The sequence below is a fragment of the Lagopus muta genome, chromosome 17 (assembly GCF_023343835.1).
Source record: "Lagopus muta isolate bLagMut1 chromosome 17, bLagMut1 primary, whole genome shotgun sequence".
Lineage (NCBI taxonomy): Eukaryota > Metazoa > Chordata > Aves > Galliformes > Phasianidae > Lagopus > Lagopus muta.
The window spans coordinates 6,363,912-6,388,163 of NC_064449.1; the positions used below are offsets into that span (position 1 = coordinate 6,363,912).

General features: G+C 42.9%; 1 protein-coding gene across 6 annotated transcripts in view; it reads left to right on the forward strand.

Moving 5' to 3' along the window:
- HECTD4 (HECT domain E3 ubiquitin protein ligase 4) overlaps positions 1-24,252 on the forward strand; it is a 66,454-nt gene that overhangs the window by 38,375 nt on the left and 3,827 nt on the right. For all 6 annotated transcript variants that reach the window (XM_048964657.1, XM_048964660.1, XM_048964659.1 and 3 more), the window contains 39 exons: positions 104-293; positions 1,290-1,371; positions 1,992-2,194; positions 2,370-2,505; positions 3,165-3,347; positions 3,552-3,722; positions 4,121-4,290; positions 4,682-4,797; positions 5,713-5,816; positions 6,081-6,242; positions 6,355-6,503; positions 6,707-6,786; positions 6,911-7,074; positions 7,626-7,863; positions 8,147-8,283; positions 8,450-8,576; positions 9,183-9,320; positions 9,440-9,576; positions 9,734-9,894; positions 10,536-10,717; positions 12,056-12,261; positions 12,607-12,737; positions 12,975-13,180; positions 13,273-13,452; positions 13,773-15,073; positions 16,185-16,392; positions 16,706-16,929; positions 17,011-17,162; positions 17,359-17,465; positions 17,636-17,759; positions 17,877-18,067; positions 19,111-19,257; positions 19,621-19,740; positions 19,884-20,039; positions 21,656-21,759; positions 22,182-22,403; positions 22,843-23,009; positions 23,464-23,659; positions 24,028-24,250. In XM_048964657.1, coding sequence (XP_048820614.1) covers positions 104-293; positions 1,290-1,371; positions 1,992-2,194; positions 2,370-2,505; positions 3,165-3,347; positions 3,552-3,722; positions 4,121-4,290; positions 4,682-4,797; positions 5,713-5,816; positions 6,081-6,242; positions 6,355-6,503; positions 6,707-6,786; positions 6,911-7,074; positions 7,626-7,863; positions 8,147-8,283; positions 8,450-8,576; positions 9,183-9,320; positions 9,440-9,576; positions 9,734-9,894; positions 10,536-10,717; positions 12,056-12,261; positions 12,607-12,737; positions 12,975-13,180; positions 13,273-13,452; positions 13,773-15,073; positions 16,185-16,392; positions 16,706-16,929; positions 17,011-17,162; positions 17,359-17,465; positions 17,636-17,759; positions 17,877-18,067; positions 19,111-19,257; positions 19,621-19,740; positions 19,884-20,039; positions 21,656-21,759; positions 22,182-22,403; positions 22,843-23,009; positions 23,464-23,659; positions 24,028-24,250 — 7,395 coding nt within the window. The remainder of the gene's footprint in view (positions 1-103; positions 294-1,289; positions 1,372-1,991; positions 2,195-2,369; positions 2,506-3,164; positions 3,348-3,551; positions 3,723-4,120; positions 4,291-4,681; positions 4,798-5,712; positions 5,817-6,080; positions 6,243-6,354; positions 6,504-6,706; positions 6,787-6,910; positions 7,075-7,625; positions 7,864-8,146; positions 8,284-8,449; positions 8,577-9,182; positions 9,321-9,439; positions 9,577-9,733; positions 9,895-10,535; positions 10,718-12,055; positions 12,262-12,606; positions 12,738-12,974; positions 13,181-13,272; positions 13,453-13,772; positions 15,074-16,184; positions 16,393-16,705; positions 16,930-17,010; positions 17,163-17,358; positions 17,466-17,635; positions 17,760-17,876; positions 18,068-19,110; positions 19,258-19,620; positions 19,741-19,883; positions 20,040-21,655; positions 21,760-22,181; positions 22,404-22,842; positions 23,010-23,463; positions 23,660-24,027; positions 24,251-24,252) is intronic.

Below are 24,252 nucleotides of genomic sequence, written 5' to 3' on the forward strand. Positions count from 1 at the left end.
ATCTTAAGGGTTTTCAGCATTAGTTTTGAGGCCAAGAAAGTTCGTTGACGACTCTCGTGCTGTCTGTCTCTCTGTTTATTTGTTCATTCCTTTTCACTTCAAGGATGCCAGACGGTTCTTTCTCCAACTGCTTCTGAACCAGATACTGCTTTAGCAAAAAGCAGCCCTAAGAGTTCTATAAAAGGTGATAAAGACCCTGGAGAAGAAAGTGAGGCAGTGGATGGCAAACTTTCTATTTTCATCCATAAACGGGAAGACCAGTCATCCCATGAAGTGCTTCAGCCATTACTGAGGTAATCTGCATTCATTCATTTGGAATTAACAACCAATTCCTTTTTTCTGAAGTTCTTAAGTCCTACAGCTGTAGAAGAATGTGTGGTAGACACAGTACGAAGTGGGAAAGCAAGATGTTTTCCCAGTATGTTGTATTTCCTGGTAAACAAGAAGGCAGTACAAGGATTGCTCATATGCTCAGTGTAATCCTACATGGATGAAAATGTATACTGCTATCCTGAATCTTGAGGAAGTAGCAGAAGGAATCTAAATGTTTCTTGAACTTCTGTCTTTTGTTTTCACTGTTGATCAGAGCAGCAAAGCTGAAAGAGATTGTACAAAATGTATAAAAGAAGGAAGCTGTGATGGAGTGTGACGTTTTCTTTTTGGCTTGGAACATGCAAATGTTTTGGTGTGTCTGAAAAAACACGTGAAAAATCAGCTACTTAAGTGGTATTGCATCAGAAGTGAATGTGTTGTCATAATTGATACTGAAGACTGAGTAGGATTTACAGAACTGTTGAAACAAAATGGCTTTAAAGCTGTGTTTTTAATGCATACACTGGCTAATAACTTGCTATTACAGCTTCTTCAGTGTTGTCAATATGCAGTTGTGTCTGCCTGGATTTGAGATCTCTGAACGTTAAGCTGTCAACCTTCTTATCTCCTGCGTTCTGCACTGTTGTCGCGTCTCTTCCCACTCTGAGGCTGTTTTGAATCCATGCCTTAAATGATGCTAAAAAGTGCATTTTTAAGTGTTCTTAGCTGGAAGGTTAACTCAGCACCTAAATTGTTAGCAAATAGCTAAATTCAATAATAATTCCTTTCACAAATTACAGTACGCTTGGGTGCATCCTTAATTATCAAATATTTCTTAGTGTTGATCAGTTCTGTTGCAGAATTTGATTTGAAATCGTTTAAAGATAAGCATAATAGGTTAAATTAGTCTGTATAGTTCAGATGCTTTTTTCCACCAATGCAAGTAAAGCTGATGTGTTCTGTGTTCACTCTGACAGTAGCTCAGAAGGTCGCCCGTTCCGACTAGGAACTGGAGCCAACATGGAGAAGGTGGTGAAAATGGATCGTGACATGACTAAAGTAAGAAAAGAAATAGGGAATTATTGAACTGTGACCATTGGAGTACTTGGTTTCGACTGGTATTAAATCCCTCACTGCAGTTTGTTGTCTGTTTTTCTTGTATTTTGCAGAACACGTTAGGAGGACAGCTCTGGATGCCATGTTAGCAGTAGGGAGTTGTTGATGTAAATAGTGGCAAATGCAGAAATAAAAGTTCAACTCATATTTTCTCTACCTGCTCTGTCGTGTTTAAGCTGCTTTAATATTCATTTTCCATAAGTGTTCAGTGCAGATTCTTGGTGTGAATTTTAAATCACCTGTTTAAACTCAATTTTTGCATATATTTTCAGATGTGCTTTTGAATGCTTGAACAGAAATAATTTTGGTTTTGCTTTTTTAGGCTTTTTTGGTCAGAAAAGAGGCTGAGCTAAGACTGGAATTTCTAAAAGCTCTCAATCCTCGTTGGTCTCTAATCTTTATAGATCAATTAGAAAAATTCTCATGCCTGGTAATACATATACAGAAGGATGTTTTGATGTGTTTGCAGTACTGCTATGCAGAGGGAGGAGAGTTAAATGCCAATATCGAGTAGCTAAATAGAGCTAACATTAGTATTTCTCTTCTCACAACTGCATTTTCAGAGTGGCTGCTGTGAAGTTATCACAGAAGAAGCTGCTGCAGCTCTTCGCAAGGCAACTAAGTGGGCTCAGTCTGGTCTGATAGTTAGTGTTGGGCCACCCATAGAAACTGTCAATCCAGAAGCAACCAGTGGGATGTCCAGTGGCGACAAGAAGAAGACTGCACAGACATCTATTTGCAGAGAGAGAAATTCTGAGCTTGCCAGGTAAGTCACTGGGATTCTGTACCTAGCAGACATGCTACGTTCTTATGCACCGGTACTTCTGGTGCTCTAGAAAATAGCTTGGAGATTCATAAACTTCCTGGTTTTGTCCCATATAACTGACAGCTAACGGTTCTTTCCTTCTCTTGCTTTGCACATTGTTCCCTTTGCTGTGTAGGACTGACCCTGTAAGGCCATTCATCAGTGGTCACGTTGCAAACAGCATGGCAGCAGAAGTGATTGCTTTGCTGCATAGCTTGTTGATGGCACCAGAATCAAATGCAGCTCAAATTTGGACAACAACTGCTGAAAAAGTAAGTAAACAGAAGATCAGTTATCAAATTGTAATCAAGAGGACTTAACATGTTTTGCAGGAGCTACTCCTTTCCAATTTGCTATCTGTAATGCTTTTCACAGGCACGTGTGATCGCATGGCAGCTTCCCTTTCCAGTCTCTGTATCTGTCCCACCTAAGATGTCAGATATACAGTAAAAAATTATCCTGTAGCAAAGAATATATTGTTACTTGTCAGCAGCTGTAACTCTGAGAATGAATGCGTTTGCGTGGGTCTGGACGCCTTGCTTTTGCTGGGTAGTTACTCTGCCTTTGCTGTTGGGTCGTTTCAGCTGTGACCTCTGAAGGTCTCAAGTGTTGGCTAGAAAGTACACAGCACATTGCTTTTATGTTCCTGTAAGAGCAGTAACACCTAATCTGTTGCTTAAGGTGAATCCTCTAGCAAAGACTTTTGCTAAATTTGTATATATATCTCTGCGATTCTAAAACTTATTAAGGAATAAAGCTGGCTTTGATGGTATTCACACTTCAGAGGGCTTAGAATGTTTGGAGTTACATAATTCACTTTGAGAACGAAAATAATTCATCTGAGACTGTGTGGGCTGGAGGCCTGGGGTGTTGGGCTTTGTTTGAATTGCGCTTTGAAGTCATTATCTGGTGTTTCTGCTTCTGTCTTCAGGTTCTGTCTCGGGCTCTGATGTACATTCCACAACTTGGGAAATATGCGGAGAGTATTTTGGAGAATGGAAGTAGCAGTGGAAGGAAGCTTGCTAAGCTTCAAAGAATTGCTCGACAGGCTGTAGCTGCTCTTTGTGCTCTAGGTGGCTTTAAGGAGACAATTAAAATCGGTTCTGAAGTTCAGGTAATCTCCCACCTTTCACATCTTATACCTTTAGATGGCAGTTGATTCTTTTGGCCGTGTTTTGCCTCTGCATAGCAGCAGAGCAGCGTGCAGATTGCCTGCAGTTTGTGGAGACTGCAGTTGTGTGTTGAGTCTGTGAGGTGTTTAACACTCAGCATTTTGTGTCTGAGTCCTGGAATTGATGCATACCTTCTTTGGTTGTAGGTTTTAGGTAAAGGAATAGCAGGAAGCATTGGAGTTGTGGCATCAATTAATGAACAAGAAGGTATAGCAACGGTCAAATTTCCGCCTACCACTATAGACAGTAGAAAGACCTCACAAGCATCAGACACTTTAACTATTCCGTTATCTAGGCTCTGTGTTCCAAGATCTGAGGTACGGTAGCTTATTAAGTATAGTATGCAGTATGATATCAGTTGTGGTTTTTCTTCACTGAAAAAATTCTTCAGAATACTGGCAGTTAATCTGAAGCGTGTCAAAAGTCTGTTTCATCTTTGATTAAAGCTGTTTTGCTGAAGTTTGCCTCATCTTAAACATCTCTTAAATACAGCTATTGTTAAGTTCTCATTGAAGTAATACGAATGTTCATCTTTTGGTGCTTAAAGATGTTCCTTTGCGTACTGTGGCGGGGTTTCTTTTCCTTCTTTGGCTGGGGTTTGGTGTTGGTTTTGTGATAGTACAAAATGAGCATTAACTCCAGGTAATAAAACGCCCTCATTTCGTAGAAACTAACTACTTGAATTTAACTTTTTACCGTGCCCCCCCACCATCAGGCATTGCCTCTTCATAAACTGTCCATTACTGAGAAGGTAGTACAGGCAGTCCAGTCCATGTTGCTTCCTCAGGAGGGAAGTCTATCTATTCACACCTCACTTCCTGCAACAGGAGATGGCTCAACTCCAGTAATGGCAGTGGTCCGGCTCCTTGCTGAAATAAGAACCAGGTGAGTTGTTGTTTCTGTGCTGCACTCCAGTCAGAACTATGAGCAAATTGTGAGGGTTCTTGTAGTTCTTCTGTTGGTATTGACATGACAGGGACAGCACAGAAGTTCCTGTATGCTTCCTTAGTTACGTGTAGTGCCTGGATGTTGTTGAGAGTACCAGGAATGAAGTCATATTGACAGTGCTCTGAGCAGATACCTTCATGCAGGTGGACACTAGGAGGGGAGGGAATGTTATCGCTGTAAAAGTTCCCATAGATAGCTGAAAAAAGGCAAAGAAATACAGTAAACATTCTGTCTTTTAAAAATAGTCCAGAGTTAAATAGAGGTGAATACAGTGATGAATTCAGTGTATGCCTTTGTAATGCATAAAACATACTGTTTTTCTATTAAGAGCATGCCTGGTGATGGCTCAGCTGTTAGAAGACAGTTCATTCTGTGAAGAATTCATTCAACAGTGCCCAGCTGCTGTAGAGGTTCTTAATTTAGTAGCACAGGAATGCAGCCCTGGTAGGTATACAGCACATCATTGCAGCTTTGTTGTCGTGTTCAGTTCAGAGGCTTCTGAAATCATTTCAATGTTTTGTCCTCTAGCTGCTTGGTTTATGAAAGCTACCACAGTACTGTATGTCTTGTCATAGTTGTAGAGCTGTTGTGGAAGTAATGTAAGAGCTAATAATCAGACTAAATCACTTAAGCATTAGGTATAAAGTTTAGCCAGGATATGATTGCACTGTGTCACAGAAGGCACAAGTCCTTGGATAGAGATCTGGTACACCCAAAGACTTCACTGCACTTGCTTCTGTTGTAAGCTGCTCTGTATCTCTGATATCATCATTACGTTTTTTCTATTTATGATCTGCTTTCTGCTTTTTACAGTGGTTACCTATGTTCCTCATTTAGCTCTTGATTTCCTTCCCTTTTGTCTAAGGATAAGCAATGAGCCCAGCAGAAGTCGTAGTTCAAGGGCAAGTTTAGGAGCATTTCAGAGCCTCTCAGTAGAGGAGAAATGGTTGAGGCAGAGGATGTTAGGGTAGGAGCCAAGTGGGTGATCTCTGGTGTAAAGGGAACGTACTGATTTTTGACAGTAAGCATAAATTAATTTGACTTCCTGCTTTTTTTGTGCTGTAAGTTTGCTCAGTAAATGACCTCTGTGTCTTAACATAATAATGTATTTGCTAACAAGCAAATTAGCAAATAATTTCTAATTTAATTAGAAATTAAATGTGAGGAAAACTATTGCTTGTATAAATTGGATTCTGTCCTTACTGTTCTTTGTTAATGAGGTGAGGCAGTATTTGATTACGTATCTTAAAATGTAAATGGTGTATTTGTTTCTGCTGCAGCTATGAAAATGGAATTGTTGGATTCAGAGTAACTAGATTTGCTTGGAACCTCGTGACTTGGTTTGGTTTCTTGTTACAGGGGAGAGGCTCACTGTTGTAGAAATGCAGTGTGAGAGGTTAAGGATGTTGTATCGTGACTGTGCTCGACCCCCACCTCCTCCACTCCAGGCCGACAGAAGACAGGTGAGCACAGAAGCAGAGATGAACAGAGTGCCCCTCACAGATGAGAGAGCCACTGAAGGCAGGAGCTCTGCCTGTGGCGTTGGAGCCAAGCTGGTTGAATTTCTAGAGATGTTTCATTTCGTATGAGTTCCTGTGCTGGGACGTTCCTGTACTTGTGGTTGTAGTTTAGTAGTTTGTGCTTACATGCCTTTTATAAAAGAATGTATTAATGGATTTCATGAGATGACTTCAACAGCAACTGGAGTAATCTGTTCCTGTTTACAGCCCAAAGAAATCACTTGGAGCCCATCAAGAGTGTTTCCCCCAGTACGAGCATGCATGTTTTCATCACATCTTGCTGCTGTGACTTTTCTGGCTGATCCCAGTGCAGGTGGGGGACTTCCTCGGGGCACATTCATTTATGCCACTTCTCCAGTTCCTGTGCAGGTAAGAATTGACAACCATACTGCAGCTTCTTCGCTTAATATTTGGTAATGCATGAAAAGTAAAACTTTTCTATTTTGCCTACAGCTTGTAAATAACTTCTCTCTATTTCTAGGCACCATCATTCTACTGGGAAATTGAAATAGTTTCCTATGGAGATACAGATGATGACACTGGTCCAATAGTTTCATTCGGATTTGCTACAGAGGCAGAAAAACGGGATGGGGCTTGGACAAACCCAGTGGGCACCTGTCTTTTTCATAAGTATGTTGGAGATGCACATCAAAAATCAGTCTTGCTCAGTACACTTGTATGCTCCTTAGAGAGAATGTTATAAGCTCGTTGTGGCAGGCAGCAGGTACATTTAGAATTTTGCCTGTACTGTAGTTGTGTAGACTTCAGTTGCTGTTGAGTTGTAATCAGTTCAGAGCTCTTGTTAATTTCCTTCTTCTTGTGTCAATTCTTAGCAATGGGCGAGCAGTGCATTACAATGGCTCCAGCTTGCTGCAGTGGAAGAGCGTTCGACTGGATGTCACTCTGTCCCCTGGTATGTAAGAGGACAGCTAATTAGCTTAACTGGTGCATCAAAAACATTCCCTGAATGTAGGGGAAACTGTAGGTGAGACAAGGTTAATCTGTGCTGTTCTTTTGATGATGGTGTATTTTGATAGGTGATGTAGCTGGAATTGGATGGGAAAGAACAGAAGGAACTCCACCCCCACCGGGGCAGCCTGCTAAAGGCAGAGTTTATTTTACTTACTGTGGGCAGCGACTTGGGCCATACCTAGAAGATGTGTCTGGTGGAATGTGGCCAATTGTTCACATACAGAAGAAGGCAAGTTCTTAACATAAACGTCTTGTTTGATACATGTGTCATTTTGGTAACTGAATTGAGATAAGGCTCAAATTGTCATGCTGAACTTTTAATACTCTTTCACAGGTATTAGATAAAGCCAGCTCAATCCATTCTATGTAACATTTCTAGCTATAGAACAGTAGAGTGGTGGTTTTTATCTTTATTGCATTACTCCGTGCGCTCGTTTTCTTCCCAGTGTGCACATTTGTATTGTTACTGTTTGGAACTTTCTCCCCTGCAGAACACTCAACATGCAGCTACTTGATGACACTGCATTGTTCTGTGCCAGTAGCTTCTGTTATTATTCTTTCCCAGCGGTGACCTTGCCACAAAGTGTATTAGCTAAATATGCTATGACTTGAAGTTAGGGGAGAAAAAAAGAGGAAGTTCAAAGTTTGTGGTTGACAGCTTAGTACTTTCCCAGCTGCATCCAGTTTTACAGCCAGTAATGCTGGGACAGCTGTGTGGTAAAGGGGAGGACCTCAGAAACCCGCAGGTCATCTAAATTCTTTATCTGTACTTTGTTGCAGAACACAAAAGTCCGTGCTAATTTTGGATCTCGCCAGTTTGCCTATGCTGAAGGCCAAGCTCACAGGAACGCTGCTGATCTGTGCATTGACCTGGCTGAAGAAATCAGTGCCAACTTCGAGGCGCTGCCGTTTGCTATGGCTTCCGATAGCGATAATGACGCTGGCACCAGCATAGCTTCTGATCCTGGGACCCACGGACCTCCCTGCAGAATTGCTGCTGTTGCTACGGCTCAACAACGTAAAGTGATGGGTGATGTTTTTTAAAAGGCTCTGAGAAAAATTGCAATCGCTTAAATAGGGCTCAAGCACATTCTGTTTGTAGATACTGCCTGCTTAGGTAAAGCAGTACAGTAATTATTGGCAAGCATGCACTTGTTTTGCTTAAGACAAGGCAATTAAAAATAATAATCTTAGTGTGATCTTCCTTTCTGCAGATGCAACGTATCCCAAAAATCTCACTGAATAGTTCTGCCTGCCTGCTGGCCTGTTGAGGTCTCAAGATCTGTGTATGTATTTTGCAGAGTATGACAGTGACACGTCTTGTCACTACAAAATGGAACTCAGCTATGAGAACTTCATCACGTCAGGGCCTGATCCTCATCCCCCTCCTATTGCAGATGATGAAAGCGATGATGACGATGATGATGATATTCCCAGGGTGAGCAATGTGGCAAGCACTGCTTGCTATCCCTTGTAGTCTAAATATGGATTTTTGTAATTCAGATTTTTAAGTTTCTTGCTACAATGCTATTTTAAGGAAAGCAGAGCTGGAATTAACAACTTTTCTTCCTTTTTGTTACTCTAAATGTTTTTCCTCTCTGCAGGAGGACCACTATGCTCTGCTGGTTAAAGCCTGGGAAACTAAAGTTTTCCCTACAATTAGAAGAAGATTCCGTAACGAGGCAGAGAGGAAATCTGGGCTGGATCAAATTAAAGGAGCCTTACAGTTAGGTATGGCTGTGTTTTGTTCCATGCAGCTGTTTTATCCTTGCCATTTCTGCACATCATAGCATCTGTGTTTTGTTTGTTTTACTGTATTCAGGGCTGGAAAATAAGTTTTTTCACTTGCTGTTTTTGCCAAGAACTTAGAATTTGTTCTGAGGTCATGATTTTAACCTGCTAAACCCTTTTACTTGCATTGATTATTTTAAACAAGGAAAATGGTTTTAGAAATTGTGGAAGAATCTGTTGTACTGCCCTGAATTTAGATATGGATCCAGAAATACTTTGGAATAATGGTTTGGGAAGGAATTATTTGCACATGGAACTTTTGAGGAACTTCAGTAAAAGAGAATTTGTAAGCAAATACAGTTCTGCCAATATGACACATCTATGGGGAAGTCACAGAAAGAGCAGAGTGAGAAGTGAGAAGCTGGAGCTCTGATAAGTCCTGTCAGGAAAGCTCTGCTCCCTGTCTATCATGTACTGAGAGATTTTCTGAGGAATTGGATATCTCATCTGCCTAGGAATTAATGAGAAGAGTCATTCTTAGGCCATCAAGGGTGTTCATTTCAAGTAGAGGGGGGAGATTAACCAGCCTTCCTTTCTGTCTGCCAGGAATGGTTGATATAGCACGACAAACTGTGGAGTTCCTGTACGAGGAAAACGGAGGCATCCCAAGAGACCTCTACCTTCCTACCATTGAGGACATCAAAGATGAAGCAAATAAGTTTACAATCGATAAAGTACGGAAAGGTAAACTCAGCCACGAGTGTGTTAAGCAACAGGAAGCCAAGGGGCTCTGGTGCCTGGGATGTCTTTTGTAATTTGTTAGTCTGAGGAAGATGCTGAGCCCTGTGTTGTTTTCTGCCCAGGTCTCACTGTTGTGACTCGCTCTCCTGACAGTAACAACGTTACCAGCAGTGCTGTTGGAACAGCTTTACCCAAGTTTGCTATTCGGGGAATGCTGAAGACATTTGGTCTTCATGGTGTCGTCCTGGATGTTGATTCAGTGAGTAAAGATGCACAGAAGGGTGTTCAATGTGTCAGCATTTACGTGTTTATGTGCAGTCATGATTAAGTGTACTGCAGTGCTTACAGTACTGACCTGGTGCACTTTTTTGAAGGAAGAAACCCTGTGTTTTACAGTGTTATTTGTGGTGTTGCAGGTGAATGAACTGGTACAAGTAGAGACCTATCTCAGAAGTGAGGGAGTGCTGGTAAGATACTGGTATCCTATTGACATGTTAGAAAGGCCTCCTGCTGGTTATAGGAGGACTGCAACAAATGGATTGGTTACCCTGGACAATACCAACATCCAAATTCACAGGTAAAGAAAAGAAGCAAAATTGGAGAACTTCTGATTACCTGATTCAATCTACCGTGTTGTTACACGTGGGGTTTTGGTAGGAAAGATGCACTCACGACAGCACGTTATCTGATTTGTATGAAGACAGGATCTTCTCTCTTACTAAAACAGTTGTTTGTTTTTTAACTGGGTATTTTTCTCCCTAAGGTTTTAAAGACGTGAAGCAGCAAAAGATTTTGTTTAAGCATCATTAACATGCAGTTGGTTTTGCACAACCTGAGCAATTTCCTGGGGCTTAAATTTACAAAAAAAGGTGGAATGATGTCAGAGAGGAGGGGACAGGCATGTTTTCTTAAATGTTGAATAAGACTTAGCCACATGAAAGTGTTTTTACATGTGTCTGCCTAACAGGTATCATCTTTGAAGCTTTTGTTTCTTGTCCCATCAGTCAACTGATCTCTAAGGGCTCAAGAATCCTGGACTTGCTTTGTGGAACTTCTAATTTGAAAGCTTTAATTTGGTACCAGATTTAGGTGGGCTGACTAAAAAAGATTTGAATTTACTTGAACCATTAATGAGAATAAACTGTGTTTGGATTCAAAGGCAGCTTACTGGATTGTGTGTTAAGGGTGTTGAAGTGCTTTGATCTTTGTGTTCTCTAGAGAGCTTTTGAGAAGTGAAGCTGCGCTGGCCAAGCTGTACTGCCGCATGGCTCTCCTCAACATTTTTGCCCCCAAATCTCCACATATGTTCACCCGTCTGTTCCACATCCCTGCTATCCGTGACATCACTCTGGAGCACCTGCAGTTGCTATCCAACCAACTTCTTGCACCACCTCTTCCTGGTAAATGCTGATTTTTATCACAGCTATTTCTCTGATACAGTGGTTTTCTGTGGCCAAAAGAAATCTGAGGTTGGGCACTAATTAATTGTTAATTGTCTCAATGGGCTCTTTGATGTTATTACCTTAATGATATGATACTGAAGTTAAATTATTGCTAATGATTGAATATACGCGTGCTCGAGGAAGTTCAGAGACTCTCCTGAGATTCCATTCAGAGTGCTGCTGTCCCTGTGTTGCTGTTGGCCTTCTGTTGAGGGGAGTGGGGTGGGGATGAGGGGAGTATCCATATGGGATACCTGTAAGGAAACTAAATGCCAGTTGGGTCTCAGTCTTCAAAACTCAACTATTCTTCATTTCACAAAGTGGTTTGTCCTTTTCCTACTGGAATCACAGATCTGATTAGAGAATGTATGTGCTGAATCATGGAAAAGGATCTTGGGCTAATTCAAGTGAGTGTTAATAAAGGCAATTATTGTGACAAAGCTATTCTGCATGCAAAGAGATGCATAATGTGGCTGAGACATAAGGAGGAAAGAGGAAATGCTAAACGTAAGCTGTCAATAATTGAAAGCAAGTAGCTGCCATTGGAGACAGTGCTCTTAAGTCCTTCAATGACTTTGAAACTTGGCTACCTCTAACAGATGCTGCGTTGTAACAACCTTCTGCAGAGTACAGCATTACTTTGCATGGCTTTGAGAATAATTTACAAGCTTTTCTTTTTCCTTTTTTTAGTTTAAAAGTAGTCTAATCCAGATTATGCTAATATATGCAATTTCCAGACTGGGACTTTGGTGAATTGCCCACTCCTTTGTGCTCTGCATTTTGATTTTTTGATTAACTCCAGAGTGACAACCATGGGATGTTGGCTTGATACCCACTCAAAGCTGTCTTGTCTGTATATGGGGACAACTTGAGGACAGATGAAGCTGCCTTCACCTCATCTAGAATGAGTATGGAAGAAAGCTGATCATTTGTCTGCTGTATTTATGCAGTAAATGAAGATGTCTGTTTTTGCATGTGGAACAAAACAAAGCAGCTGTGAACTCTTACAGCTCAGCATATGTCTGACAGGCCTCCCTGAGGGTGGCTTTAAGACAGATGCAGAATACAGCTGGCATTTAGAGGGCTAGCCCATCTGGAACCAACCGTGTTAGGAAGTAGGTTTGGTCGTGGAAGGATCGTTTCTACTGCTGACCTTGGGAAGAGGATTGCACTTGCTCAGGATTGAAAGTAACAGTTTGTAGTGTCCAAGTATTTAAGAACTTATCTTTTCATTGTCTATTTCACAGAGTGCATAAAAATTTGATCTCCAAATTTGTTCTATTTTCCATGTTACAGATGGAACAATCAGTTCGAGTTCCATTCTTTTGGCCCAGTCACTGCAACACTGCATCCATTCCCAAAACTGTGCTGCCACAGACCTCTTCTACCAGGGCAATTCACAGGCCATCAGAGAGTGGCTGACTGTTGCCATCACTCGGACTCTGCATCAAGGAGAGGAGAGCCTGTTAGATCTCACAAAACAGATCTGCTCCTTTTTGCAGGTACAGTATTCAGTAATTTCTTGAGAGCAGTGTTGTTCTCAGGGCCTGCCTTCTGTGTAAGAAACCTTTGGTTTGTATGTGATTCTAACTTCTGTAATCGCAGAATCACAACTTTCTTAATAGCATCTGTCAGGCTGAATTGTTTCTCTAGCTGGGTTATACCACTATTTTGGTTGTACTGGGGACACAGAAAGCATAAGCAGTAGCAGTACAGCAGATCATATTCAAATGAAGAAGCCTCACACTACGTCATTACTTGTAGTGATATATTTTACTTGAAAAAGAGAAGGCAGGTGGTTTGCTGCTGCTGCCTGGGGGCTTTCATTATGAAATGTTGCATTACAGACTGCACCAGAACAGTTTCCTGCTGAGGAATTCCCAATTTCGGAATCCAAAGTCAACATGGATGTTAATTTTCCTGGGGCTGCGTTTGTAATTGTGTCCTGTAAGGAAAGCCAGTCTGGATTCCGCAAAGAGTAAGTCAGTCATTGAGGGTCTGACAGTGACACAGATGAAAGGCATTGCTGCCTGTGCTGCTTGGGTCTCTGTGAATCCTGAGTATGCAGGGGCTCATTTTGCAGATTTTTCTCTTCTCAGAGACTCATTTTCTGAGTGCTGGGGGGTAAATATTGCAAGGTCTTTAATCTTGCTGTCACTGGGTTGAGATTTTTGGTAATTATATTGAAGCCACGTTGTTCTTTCTCTTTTCTTAGTTCTTCCCTGTATAAAGCTCCTTGGGCTCGAGTGCTTGTGTATGGGCTGGGGCACAAAGTGAAGAGAAATGGCCAGTTAAACCTGATTGAGGCAGTGTGTTACCCTCGAGACGCCTCTCCAACCAACACAGGCCTAACGCCTCCCCCAACAACCAATCAGTACCCGTCAGTGATCACTCCTACAGACAAAGTGCACATCAAACTGGGTAAAAAGCAATAACATGGACACAGCTTCTACCTGTACTGTCAGGAGTGGCGCGGAGTCGTGACACGTGTGTTCTCTGACCTTTTTGCTTAGGAGTGTCTCCTCCTCCTGGAGCTGTGCTGGTCTTGCATTCTCTTCCCCTCGAGTTCCCCCTGGCAATGGCATTCACAGAACAGCTGTTAACTTGGAAGCTGGAAGATGTGGATGGGAAATCAGAAGATGAACTGGACACTATTCCTTCTTCAGTTCTTCTGCAAGTAGTGGAGTTTTTAGGTGAGAACGCGGTGTTTTTACTTGGTGATGAGCCAAAGTAGTGTGCAGGTTCAGCTTGAGGGTTTGGAAGAGAAGAAATAAAAGAGAAATGATGGAATTTCTGAGCTTTTAATTATATTAAAATTCTCCTTATACTCACAAAAAAAATCTACTTACACGCATGTGTTGAAGCAGTCTTCCTGGCTTTCTCTCTGCTGGCGTACATCCTTTGGAATGACCTGTAGTTGTTTGCTTTTTCAGTGTTGCTGTTGTAACTTTCAGTAGTAAAGCTACTAATAATGAAACAGTGCTGACTCCAGTGCTTTGTCTTTTGCACACAGGGAACTTTCTGTGGACGACTGACATGGCAGCATCTGTGAAGGAATTGATATTTCATCTCTTGGCTGAATTGCTTCGCAAAATTCACAATCTGGAACAGAAAAAAAATCCTGCAGGATTGTCATCTTCTATTGCCCTTCAGCTGAATCCCTGTCTAGCTATGCTTATGGCCCTGCAGTCAGAACTCCACAAGCTGTATGATGAAGAAACACAAAACTGGGTGTCAGGAAATGCGTGCGGTGGTTCTGGTGTTGGAGCAGCTGACCAAGGGAGATTTTCAACGTACTTTCACGCTCTGATGGAAGTTTGCCTTGCTGTAGCAGAAGTAACTCTACCCATCAATATGAGCGTAGCAGCTAATGTGATATCTTCAACGAGTGCACCAAATCTTAGTGACTCTTCCTCCTCATCTTCATCTTCTCCAGGACAGACACCACAGAGTCCAAGCTTACTGTCAAAGAGGAAAAAAGTCAAAATGAAGCGAGAAAAGACATCATCTTCAGGCAAAAGATCTTCATCCAGAGCTGCTGAAACAGATGCTGCAATCCTCAATATAGGAGGAAGCAAGCCTGAGGATATGTTGTGGTTTCATAGAGCACTGACTTTGCTTATCATTCTCAGACACCTGACGAAAAAGGATCCACAAGGGCTGGGTGTGACAAATGATGCTGTAGCAGATGCGTGTCAGGCACTTGTAGGACCCACAGCTCACAGCCGTTTGCTCGTCATTTCTGGAATACCAACTCACTTGGAGGAGAGTACTGTCAGAAATGCAATCAGGAAGGCGTGCAATGCGCATGGTGGAGTCTTCAAGGATGAAATCTACATCCCTCTGCAGGAAGAGGATCCTAAAAAAATCAAGGACAAAGCAGAAGGAGGAGAATGCAGAACTGAGCTGGAAAAGCCGACTGTTTCAAGTAGTGCAGACAGTCTGGATATCAGCAGCTCTAGCAGTGTCACTCCTGCTATGAGCGTTAGTGCGTCAGCATCTACGAGCCAGGCTTCCCTGTGCAGCTCACAGGGCATCTCCCGGACTGTGAGTGACATCTCAGTTGATCAGTACCAGGCTGGGCTGGAGCTGGCTATCCCACCAGGACTGCTAGAGCCACACGTTTCCAGCCAGGAGAGCTTGGATCTGTCGCACTGCAGTACTGGGAGCCTGGGCAGCCTGGGCAGCCTCGGGGAGCCGCTCGACAATGTAGAAACGGCGTCGGTGTCTGACGTTGGGTCGATGTACACAGTCACATCTCTGGACAACCAGCAGCTTCTGTCGCGGCCAATCAAAGGTTTTGCTGTTGTGGAGGTAATAGCTTTCAGTCAGGAAGGGGCACTTGTTTGGTCAGGGTTTTTGTTTTTAATTAATCAAATATTAAGCAGAGTGGTCTGCAGACTTCATCTTAGGGAATCTTTAAACCACCAGTTTCTGGAGAGAATACGTAAAGGCAAAGATCTGCTCATATCCTTTCACATAGCTTTCTTCAGAGACTTACTACCAGCTACTGCTGGAGATTAATTTTGAGATTAAGGCAGATCTTTAGTGTTTAATGGCTACATTTTCATGTATTTTAAACCATCTGTGTATCTGTATGAGTTGCTTTAGGAGAGATGAGAGACGTTTGCTGATGTCTGATTCAAAATTAATTTTGAAACATTGTAGGTATCTATCATTGATGCCAGATCTGTCCAGGTTTTCAGCTCTGCACAAGAGCCTTCTTTGTTACACTAACTGCCAGCTGCAGGTTTACCAGAAGCTTGCCGAAGTGCTGCCATTTTGATAGCTTGTGAATTGAGAGAGATGTTTGTACGTAGTCTGGGGTTATACCTGTTAGGAGAAAATCAGCTGATTCAAAGCGAAAACCCTCAATTGCTATTCTTAAGTTATTAACTGACAAGGAGACACCAGTGCTGAAATAAGCCATCAAGCGTGTATGGAAATCTGTCAGCATATTCACCAACTCCAACTCTGTAGCTGCACTGATAATGATGCATGACAGTTATTGCTGAAAGTGAAGGAAACAATTGTTCCTGTTCCCGATATTGCATAGCTGAGACTTCAAGGCTTGTGCTGTTGTACTTATTTTTCTAAATGGAGAATTGAAGCAAATCAACAGAGTTGCAAATAACAACAGGTTACTCATGTGAAACTTCCAGCTTTGTCTCTGGTATTTCTAAGGGCTGTCTCCAGGCTAAGAAAAGGAACACTGTTTCAGAGCTGTGCATGATGAGCTCACAGCACAGCGGTTGGAGTTGCCAGACTTTCATAAAAGGGGATGTTTTCTAGGTGGAGCCTGAACTATGTTGTCAAATGATTAATGTAGAAGAATGGTAAGAGAGATGCAATACCAATTATCCATATGGGGAGGCGAGAAAGCTTAGTATGCAGGTTAATCTAACTGATTTCGTTATATGTGCAGATACGGTCAAGAGCTAAAATAGAGAAAATCCGAGCCAGCCTGTTTAACAGTAGTGATCTTATTGGCTTGTCGAGTCTGGATGGTGAAGATGAACTGATGGAAATGTCAACTGAAGAGATTTTAACTGTTTCCACTGTAAATCAGAGTTTATTTGACACACAAGGGAGCCCGGCGCTAGAAGACTACTTCAACGATAAGTCAATAAAAGGTATGTGCTTTTCATGCTGGAAATATTTCACTTGTTGTGACGTACAGGGAATCAGATTCTGTGACTATCTGAATAATAATTATTGTTAAGCCAAAAAAAAAAAAAGATGGTGTTCGATTGTGTTGAAAATGGGGTATGAGAGTTCAGAGGAGTCAGATCTGCTGGTAGAACTTTTCGTGGCTACTTTCTATTGGTGCAACTGGTGTGTGATAGAGTGCTTTATCTGAGTGCAAAGTTTATTACACGTTTCAAACTCTGAAGGCTTATTGTGGCATTTTATTCCCTATTGCATTTTTTCCTTTTTTTGTATTAGGTGAGAAGTTGGTCCCCGGTGCTCGGGAGGTCCTTACAGAAATATTTAAAAGCTGTGTCCATTCTGAGCAAATGCTGAGCCTGACTCCAACAAAACCCATTAAGGTTGCTGATATCTATCTTAGTAAAGAGCAGATAAATTCTCAGACTCCTGGAAACCTTCTTCATGTGTTCTTCACAAATGTCCGCCCTCCAAAGAAGGTGCTGGAGGACCAGCTTACCCAGGTAGTGCTTTGAAAGCTCTTTTCAGGATTTTTTTGTGTAACCCAAAAGCATTGGTTAATCATTCATTTCCTGTGTTGGAAGATTCTGAGGAAATACGGTGTGCCCAAGCCGAAATTTGACAAGAGCAAATACAACAAAGCAGGCAAAGAACAGCATCCAGTGAAGGTTGTGAGCACCAAGCGCCCCGTTACAAAACCACCCACAAAAGAAAAGTCCATGCTCAACAGCGTCAGGTTAGTGTCTCCAGCCTCCTGGCAGTTAGGAAACATTTGATTTCTCTTTAGGATCCAGATTGTTTTCTCCTCTATGTTTCCATGTACTGATTGGAAGAGGAAAAAGGGATTTTGAAAACATTTAGGACATTCAAGTGATGTTGTGGCTTTTTTGAACAGATGTAAGAAAACTTTTAATGTTCATTTCGTCCCTTAGCCGAACTGCTTTGAGTGAGAAGAAACCTACTGTAAAGCCAAAGTCTCCTGAGAAGAGCAAACCTGAAGAGAAGGACCCTGAAAAGTCCCCCACCAAGAAACAAGAAGGTAGTAACTCTATAGGACTCTTCTTCAGTGTTAGCAACTTAGAAAGCAGATATGTTTTTGGATTCCCATACTTAAACAGCGTCATGATAGGTTTGGATTGCCTTTGTTTTTATGTAGGCTAGCGCAGGTTTTTTTCATTAACTGTTTGATGGTTCTGTCTCTACTGTCAGTTCCTGAGGAGAAGTATTTGACACTGGATGGATTTCACAGATTTGTTGTTGACCGATCCAAGCAGGATATCCGTAGTGTGTGGAGAGCTATTCTGTCCTGTGGATACGATCTGCACTTTGAAAGGTGAGTTCTAGAAACCTCTTCTAAAAGATGATGACAATTCTGAATGTGCTCACTTTGAACAAGTGCTCCGACTCCATGTGGCATGTCGTCCCAGGTGTGATGCCATTTGCATTTCAGGTGTGCCTGCATTGATGCGAGACATGCACAGAAAGCATCTCGAAAATGGACACTGGAAATGGACGTGGCTCTTGTTCAGTACATCAACAGGCTTTGTCGTCACCTCGCCATTACACCAGCACGACTCCATCCACATGAAGTATATTTGGATCCAGCTGATGCAGCAGATCCTAGAATCTCCTGTCTGTTGAGTACGTATGCTTTGTAGTGTTCAGAGTTGAATATGCTTTGTGGTGTTCTTGGCTTTTTTGGTCTGTTTGTGTTATGTCAGAAAAGGCACCTGCTGGAACTGCTGAATCTTCTGGAGGGAGGTTCTCAGGGATATCCGGGCTCCCTGGTTTCACACAAAATTGGTTTTCTCAGGTCTGTTTACTGAGCTTGAAGTGACTGCACACAGGGATACCCTCCTTGCACTGATGCTTATTGGAGGACTTTAATTAGATAGCTCCATTTATTCAGGGTGCTGTTCCCTGCAGTCAGCACTGATATTGTCTGTGGCAGAACTTCAGTGCAGCTTCCTCTTTTCTGCTTCAGCTCGGGGAAAGTAAGGAGAAGGATTTAAAGGGTAGCACTGAAATCACTAAGCTCTCTGGGTTTCCTATCTCTTCTTGTGCTCTCTACCATACTGTCCTGCATTTTATGTTTGCACTGAAGCTTTTCTTGGCAGCAGATCTGGCTGTCATGCAGCAGCTGGGATGTTCCTTTGGAGATACTGACTGGAGCCTCTGCGGGCTGGGGGAGCACTGAGTCCAGGTCCTCCAAGGAGAGCCTTGGCTGTTCTCTGGCACCACAGTACCTTTGGCAGCACTGTCAGAAATGCATTGCAAGCTCTGTGTGCTCTCCAAGTGTACCTTCTAGGTCAGGCTGGAATGGGAACTTATCTGGTGAGTTTAGCTTAAAGGAGGTAAAAAAAAGGTTGAATTTCAATTCCTTACCCTGGGAGACTTCACTCACCTAAATCCTGTTCAAAGCACTGAGTTCCTTTTGAGAACATCTCCAGATGAATGCAAGTTCACTAATGGTGAAAGACAGGGGACTCGGTTACCAGAGATAAAGCATCCAGGAAGGGGTGTCATGGTTCACTGCTGTGCTACCGTTATCTGCCCTCATGGTGGGTCTTGAAAGTCTGTATAAATAAGAGCTCCTGTGGCTCCTGGGCTGGCTCCACTGGGAGGATGGCCTTCACAGCAGGTGGAGAGTATCTTCAGCTCTGGCTGAACTTTTTCTTCCTCAGATGTTCCTGTTGAAAGTCTCCGCCTGCGGTTTGCACTGCTTCAGTCTCTCAATACGACGTTGGAGACGTTCTTCTTACCGCTGGTGGAGCTGCGGCAGACTGAGATGTACAGTAACAGCATTGCTGCCCTGCTGCAGGAGGCCAAAGGTCAGCTTCTCAGGGAGCATGAGTGTTGCCTGAAGGGGAGTTATCTTTCCTCTAGCATTACTGTAAAAACACCTGGTTTCTGAAAGTAATTAGGCAAAGTGTTCCTGATTTATGTGGTTACTGGTGGAGTTGCTAGGATCTATTTATACCACGTTAGAATTGCGGTCAGCCATGTCCTAATCCAGTGCTCTTCTTCCAGCACGTATCAGCAGCAAATCCTTAATAATTGAAGATGTGGGTTAGCCATCCATCTCTTAGCTACCTAAAGAAGATGCAGTTATTGCTTGAGCACTGTCCATCAAAGATTTTCAACAAGTAAGAAGGGTGGATTAACTGCACCAAAACTTGCGTTTCTTTATTTAGGTTTAATCTTCTATGACACAAAAATAACCGTGATGAACAGAGTGCTGAATGCCACTGTGCAAAGAACTGCTGATCACGCAGCCCCAGAAATCACCTTGGATCCCTTGGAAATAGTTGGAGGTAAGGAAAACGTTTATCCTCTTCAAAATTCATTGTAATCCGTTGTAAGGCATCAGACCTGTCTTACTGAAGCTCAGATGCTTATTAATGCAAAATACTCTGCACATGGGGATTATGTTTTTCTTCTGTTTGTTTTTAAATAGGGGAGATCCGTTCTTCAGAGAACTCCTACTTCTGCCAGGCAGCAAGGCAGCTGGCCTGTGTGCCATCCTCGCAGCTCTGCGTCAAACTCGCCAGTGGCGGGGATCCTACGTATGCGTTCAACATCCGCTTCACAGGAGAGGAGGTCCATGGAACAAGTGAGTTGGGAATGGGCTTACCACTGCGGGTCACATCGGGTGCAGCTGTAAGAACTTACTCCAGGTGGAATCTGAGTTTCTACCAGGTTGTGGCTTGTGTTAACTTTAGAGAGTAGCATTTACTTGTCATGTTTGTTCTCATGCACGTGGGAGGGGGGGAAAAAGCATCCAGGAGTTAAGCAAGCCAGACATCTTTTAGCTAATAGAGCAGGAAGCATCTGGGCATGCAATTTTGCTGACTAGAGATAGGAAATGTTTTTATGCAGTTTCCCACGTTTCCCATTTTCTTCAAGTTGGTTGATGTTTAGCCATTATAAACTCAGTCTGTGCTGACAGATATGTATGAACTTCAACTTGTCCTGAGCTGAACAGGTGGTGACTGTGATAGGAAACTGCAGGAGGTTTTGCTGCTTTAAAACCTGTCCTTGATTTTGCAGTAAGTGGTATTAAAACTGCATCCTGCTGATACTGGCAAGGAGATGAACAGCATTTCTTGTCATCATCTTAACAATTCTCATGTGACTAGTTAAAGGAACGAATCTAAAAAGGAATAGACATTTTACTGCCCTGCTTCACTTAGTTGGAAGGGAGACAGACTCCTTGAGGCATAGTGGTACTACTCTTCATCAAAAAGTGTTAAACGTTAATCTTACAGCATTAAGTAAGATTATTTTGCCTTCTCTTCTGTTTATGCTATTTAAATCAGTGGGGTTTCTTTGTAAGTTCTCCTTTACGTGGACCTGTTTGCATGCTGACTTCTTTTTGGGGTGTTGGCTCCATGGATGCCACGTGAGTTGTGTGTAGTCCAGGAATAGGCTTGAATTATTCAAGAGTCACAAAAATCTTGCTTTGCACACATGTTGAATAGTTCATAGGATATCAAGGCAAATACTACCCAGTTGTCAGAAGAAAACTGATCACTGATATCTGGGTTAATTCAGGCCCCATGTGCTGATTTTAATATCTCCCTTCTGGAAATTCATGGGGGATGTGGCATTAGAGGAGAAAAGCCCAAAATGTGCTTTTCATATTGCCAGCTGGTGTCATCTGTCAGGCTGCGTAAAGGAAGATTCTTGGGAGTTGTACCTGTTTCTGAACAGAGGGCTGCCTGAGGCCTGCTTTCCTGGTTGAGGTCCTTTGTTGTTATTGACAGTATCTCTAAAGAGATGTTGTTGCCACAGCTCAGTGTCTTTAAGGATTTCTGTACGTTGCCTCACTGCTTATAGGTGTGGAGCTGCACTGCATGCGGCATGAGGCCCTGTTGGTCATCTTCTAATCGTGTTAGGAATTCCATTTGCAGACCAACTGGTGTGTGTAGCAAATGTCTGTGCTAGTTCTGTGCAGGGTGCTGGAAGACAGAGCAGCAGTTAGGAATTCAGTAGGAGGCAATTCAGTGAATATCTTTGCATATGAGTACGCTATTAAATTGTGGACGTGAGCATGAGTGCCAGGGCTGGCATCTACCACCACTGTTAGGTCATGCATCTGTGCAGCTGTGGAGGTTAAGCACATAAGGCTTGAAACGTGATTTCAAAGCAGAGCAGCAAATTCTGGATTAAATAGCAATAATAATAAGGCCCTTCGTGGTTTTTTTTTTTTGTCCCTCTCCCCTGCAGGTGGATCTTTCCGTCACTTCCTCTGGCAAGTTTGTAAGGAGCTGCAGAGCTCCTCACTCTCCCTTCTCCTGTTGTGTCCAAGCTCTGCAGTTAACAAGAATAAGGTGGGATGTGCCTGTGCAAGAAATGAAGTTGCATGCATTTGAACAGGAGTAGAACAAATTTGGTTAGCAATACAGAATCCAATTGGCTTTATGTATCCAGGCTGTACTTCAGATGCTTTCCGCAGCTAAAAGAGACTCACTGTCAAACTGCCAACACAGATACTGAAAAGTTGTGTGAATGCTGATTAACTGAGCTTGTAAAAGGAAACCAACTTTTATGTTGCTGCTTTTGATCTTGAAGTTATAGGAATGTCACTGCATAATATATAGCCTCTATGCTGTGCTTGAGCAAAATGTTTTGTAGCCACTTCAGTGATATTCATCTTGTTCAGAGAGGTGTTTTCAGAATGGTGTTAATTTGTGGACCCACTCTGTATAAATCTGTTACTAAATATTGGTTTGTTTGTTCTGTTTCTCTGAAGGGGAAGTACATTTTGACACCTAGCCCCATAACCTACGCAGAGGAGCAGCTCTTCCATTTCTTTGGGCAGCTTCTGGGTATTGCAATTCGAGCAGATGTTCCCCTGCCTCTCGACCTCCTGCCCTCATTCTGGAAGACTCTGGTCGGAGAGCCGCTGGATCCCGATGTTGATCTCCAGGAAGCTGATATCCTCACCTACAACTACATTAAAAAGTTTGAAAATGTAAGCATTTTTTTCTCTTACTACTTTTTTTTTTCCCCCACAGTTTCCTCCACAAGTACGTTGCTCTGATAGCAGGGACACTTTCTGACTGGTGGTGGTTGACTTGGTTGCTAGTAGGTGTTTGTCAGTTGGGCAGGATCATGAAGTATCTCAGCTTATAGGTGCAGGATGCTACATCCTGATGACTGCAAGAGCTGCTGGATCTCGTGTGCTGCCAGGCACGGTGTAAGAGTTTGTAAAGTGCTGGCTGAAACTCTGCGGTGCCAAACTAAATGATTATGAACCAAAGCAATCTCTGCCTGCTGGTGTCTGTGGTGTCTCCAGCCAATATATCAGTGTGCTTTGTGGTGTACAAAACTGAAGATGAAGTGAGTTGCGAGGATAAGATACTGTGACATGTTGGTCACTATATCTGTACTCTATCTGTGCTTTGTGACAGATAAATGATGAAACTGAACTGGAAGCTCTGTGTGCAGAAATTGCTTCTCAGCATCTAGCAACAGAGAGCCCTGACTGTCCTAATAAGCCATGCTGTAAATTCACCTACCTGACCATGACAGGGGAAGAAGTGGAGCTTTGTCCCAGGGGCAGGCATGTCCCAGTGGGGTGAGTACCAGCTTTCTTGACAGGCTGTTGTGGGTTACATGTGGAAGAAGCATCTCAGGAATGATTTTCCAAAAGCCAAGCACTCCCAGGAAGCTTTTGTTAATCAGCTGAAGGCTGGAACAGTGTGGGAACTTCACATTGGTTGAAAGAAACTTGGAGTCTCTGGCACTGTTCGTTGCTTTTTGTACCATAAGAAATAAATGGCTGAGGAGCAGTGCTTATGAACTGCTTGCTGGCTTAAGTGAACACCCAGATATAAGGCTTGTGAGAAGTGGGTGACATGAGCACGAGAGAGGAAGAGACGCAACTTGGGAAGCATCAGAACACAAATAGATTAATGATGAGACTCAGTTATTCAAAAACAATGTCCTTAAAACATCCTGTATGTATGTACAGTTTGAGGGTTGTACAACAGGGTTTCTTTAGCACTCTCCTCTTGAATTTGCCCTTTCAGATGGGAGAACAAGGATGTGTATGCTGCTGCAATCAGGAACTTGAGAATGTGTGAGCTGCAGACTCCGGAGTGCATGACTGCAGTGCGTGCTGGGCTTGGGTCCATCATTCCCCTGCAGCTTCTGACCACGCTCTCCCCTCTGGAGATGGAGCTGAGGACATGTGGGCTTCCATACATCAACCTGGAGTTTCTCAAGGTGTGAAAAACTCTCTATAAAATCTAAAATTCGTGTGCAGTGTGATATATTCTCAACAAGATATTAGCAGTGTTTGCTATTCTCACACAGCAGCAGCAACGAACTGCACCAGTCCTGCTTGTGAAACAGGAGTGACGTACATCATCAGACTAGGATAAGCCTGTTAGAAAAGCTGAGGGGTTGAAAAGATAGGAAATTGCTTATATTAATGGTCTGCCATGGTTGGAATTTGTAATGATTTTGAAAAGGCTGAAGACCCTGGGGTGGGAGGCGTAGATAGCATCACCTTGTGTTGTCTTAGTGTAGGTGGGGAAGATTTATTGAGGGAGAAGACAGCAGCAATGGCCGTGGTGCTTTGTCTCCACTAGGCACACACCATGTACCAGGTGGGACTGATGGAAACTGATCAGCACATTGAGTTTTTCTGGAGTGCACTGGAGATGTTCACCCAGGAGGAGCTCTGCAAGTTCATCAAGTTCGCCTGCAATCAGGAGCGAATCCCCTTCACGTGTCCTTGCAAGGACGGGGGTCCCGATACTGCCCACGTCCCGCCTTACCCCATGAAAATAGCCCCCCCCGACGGGGCTGCAGGT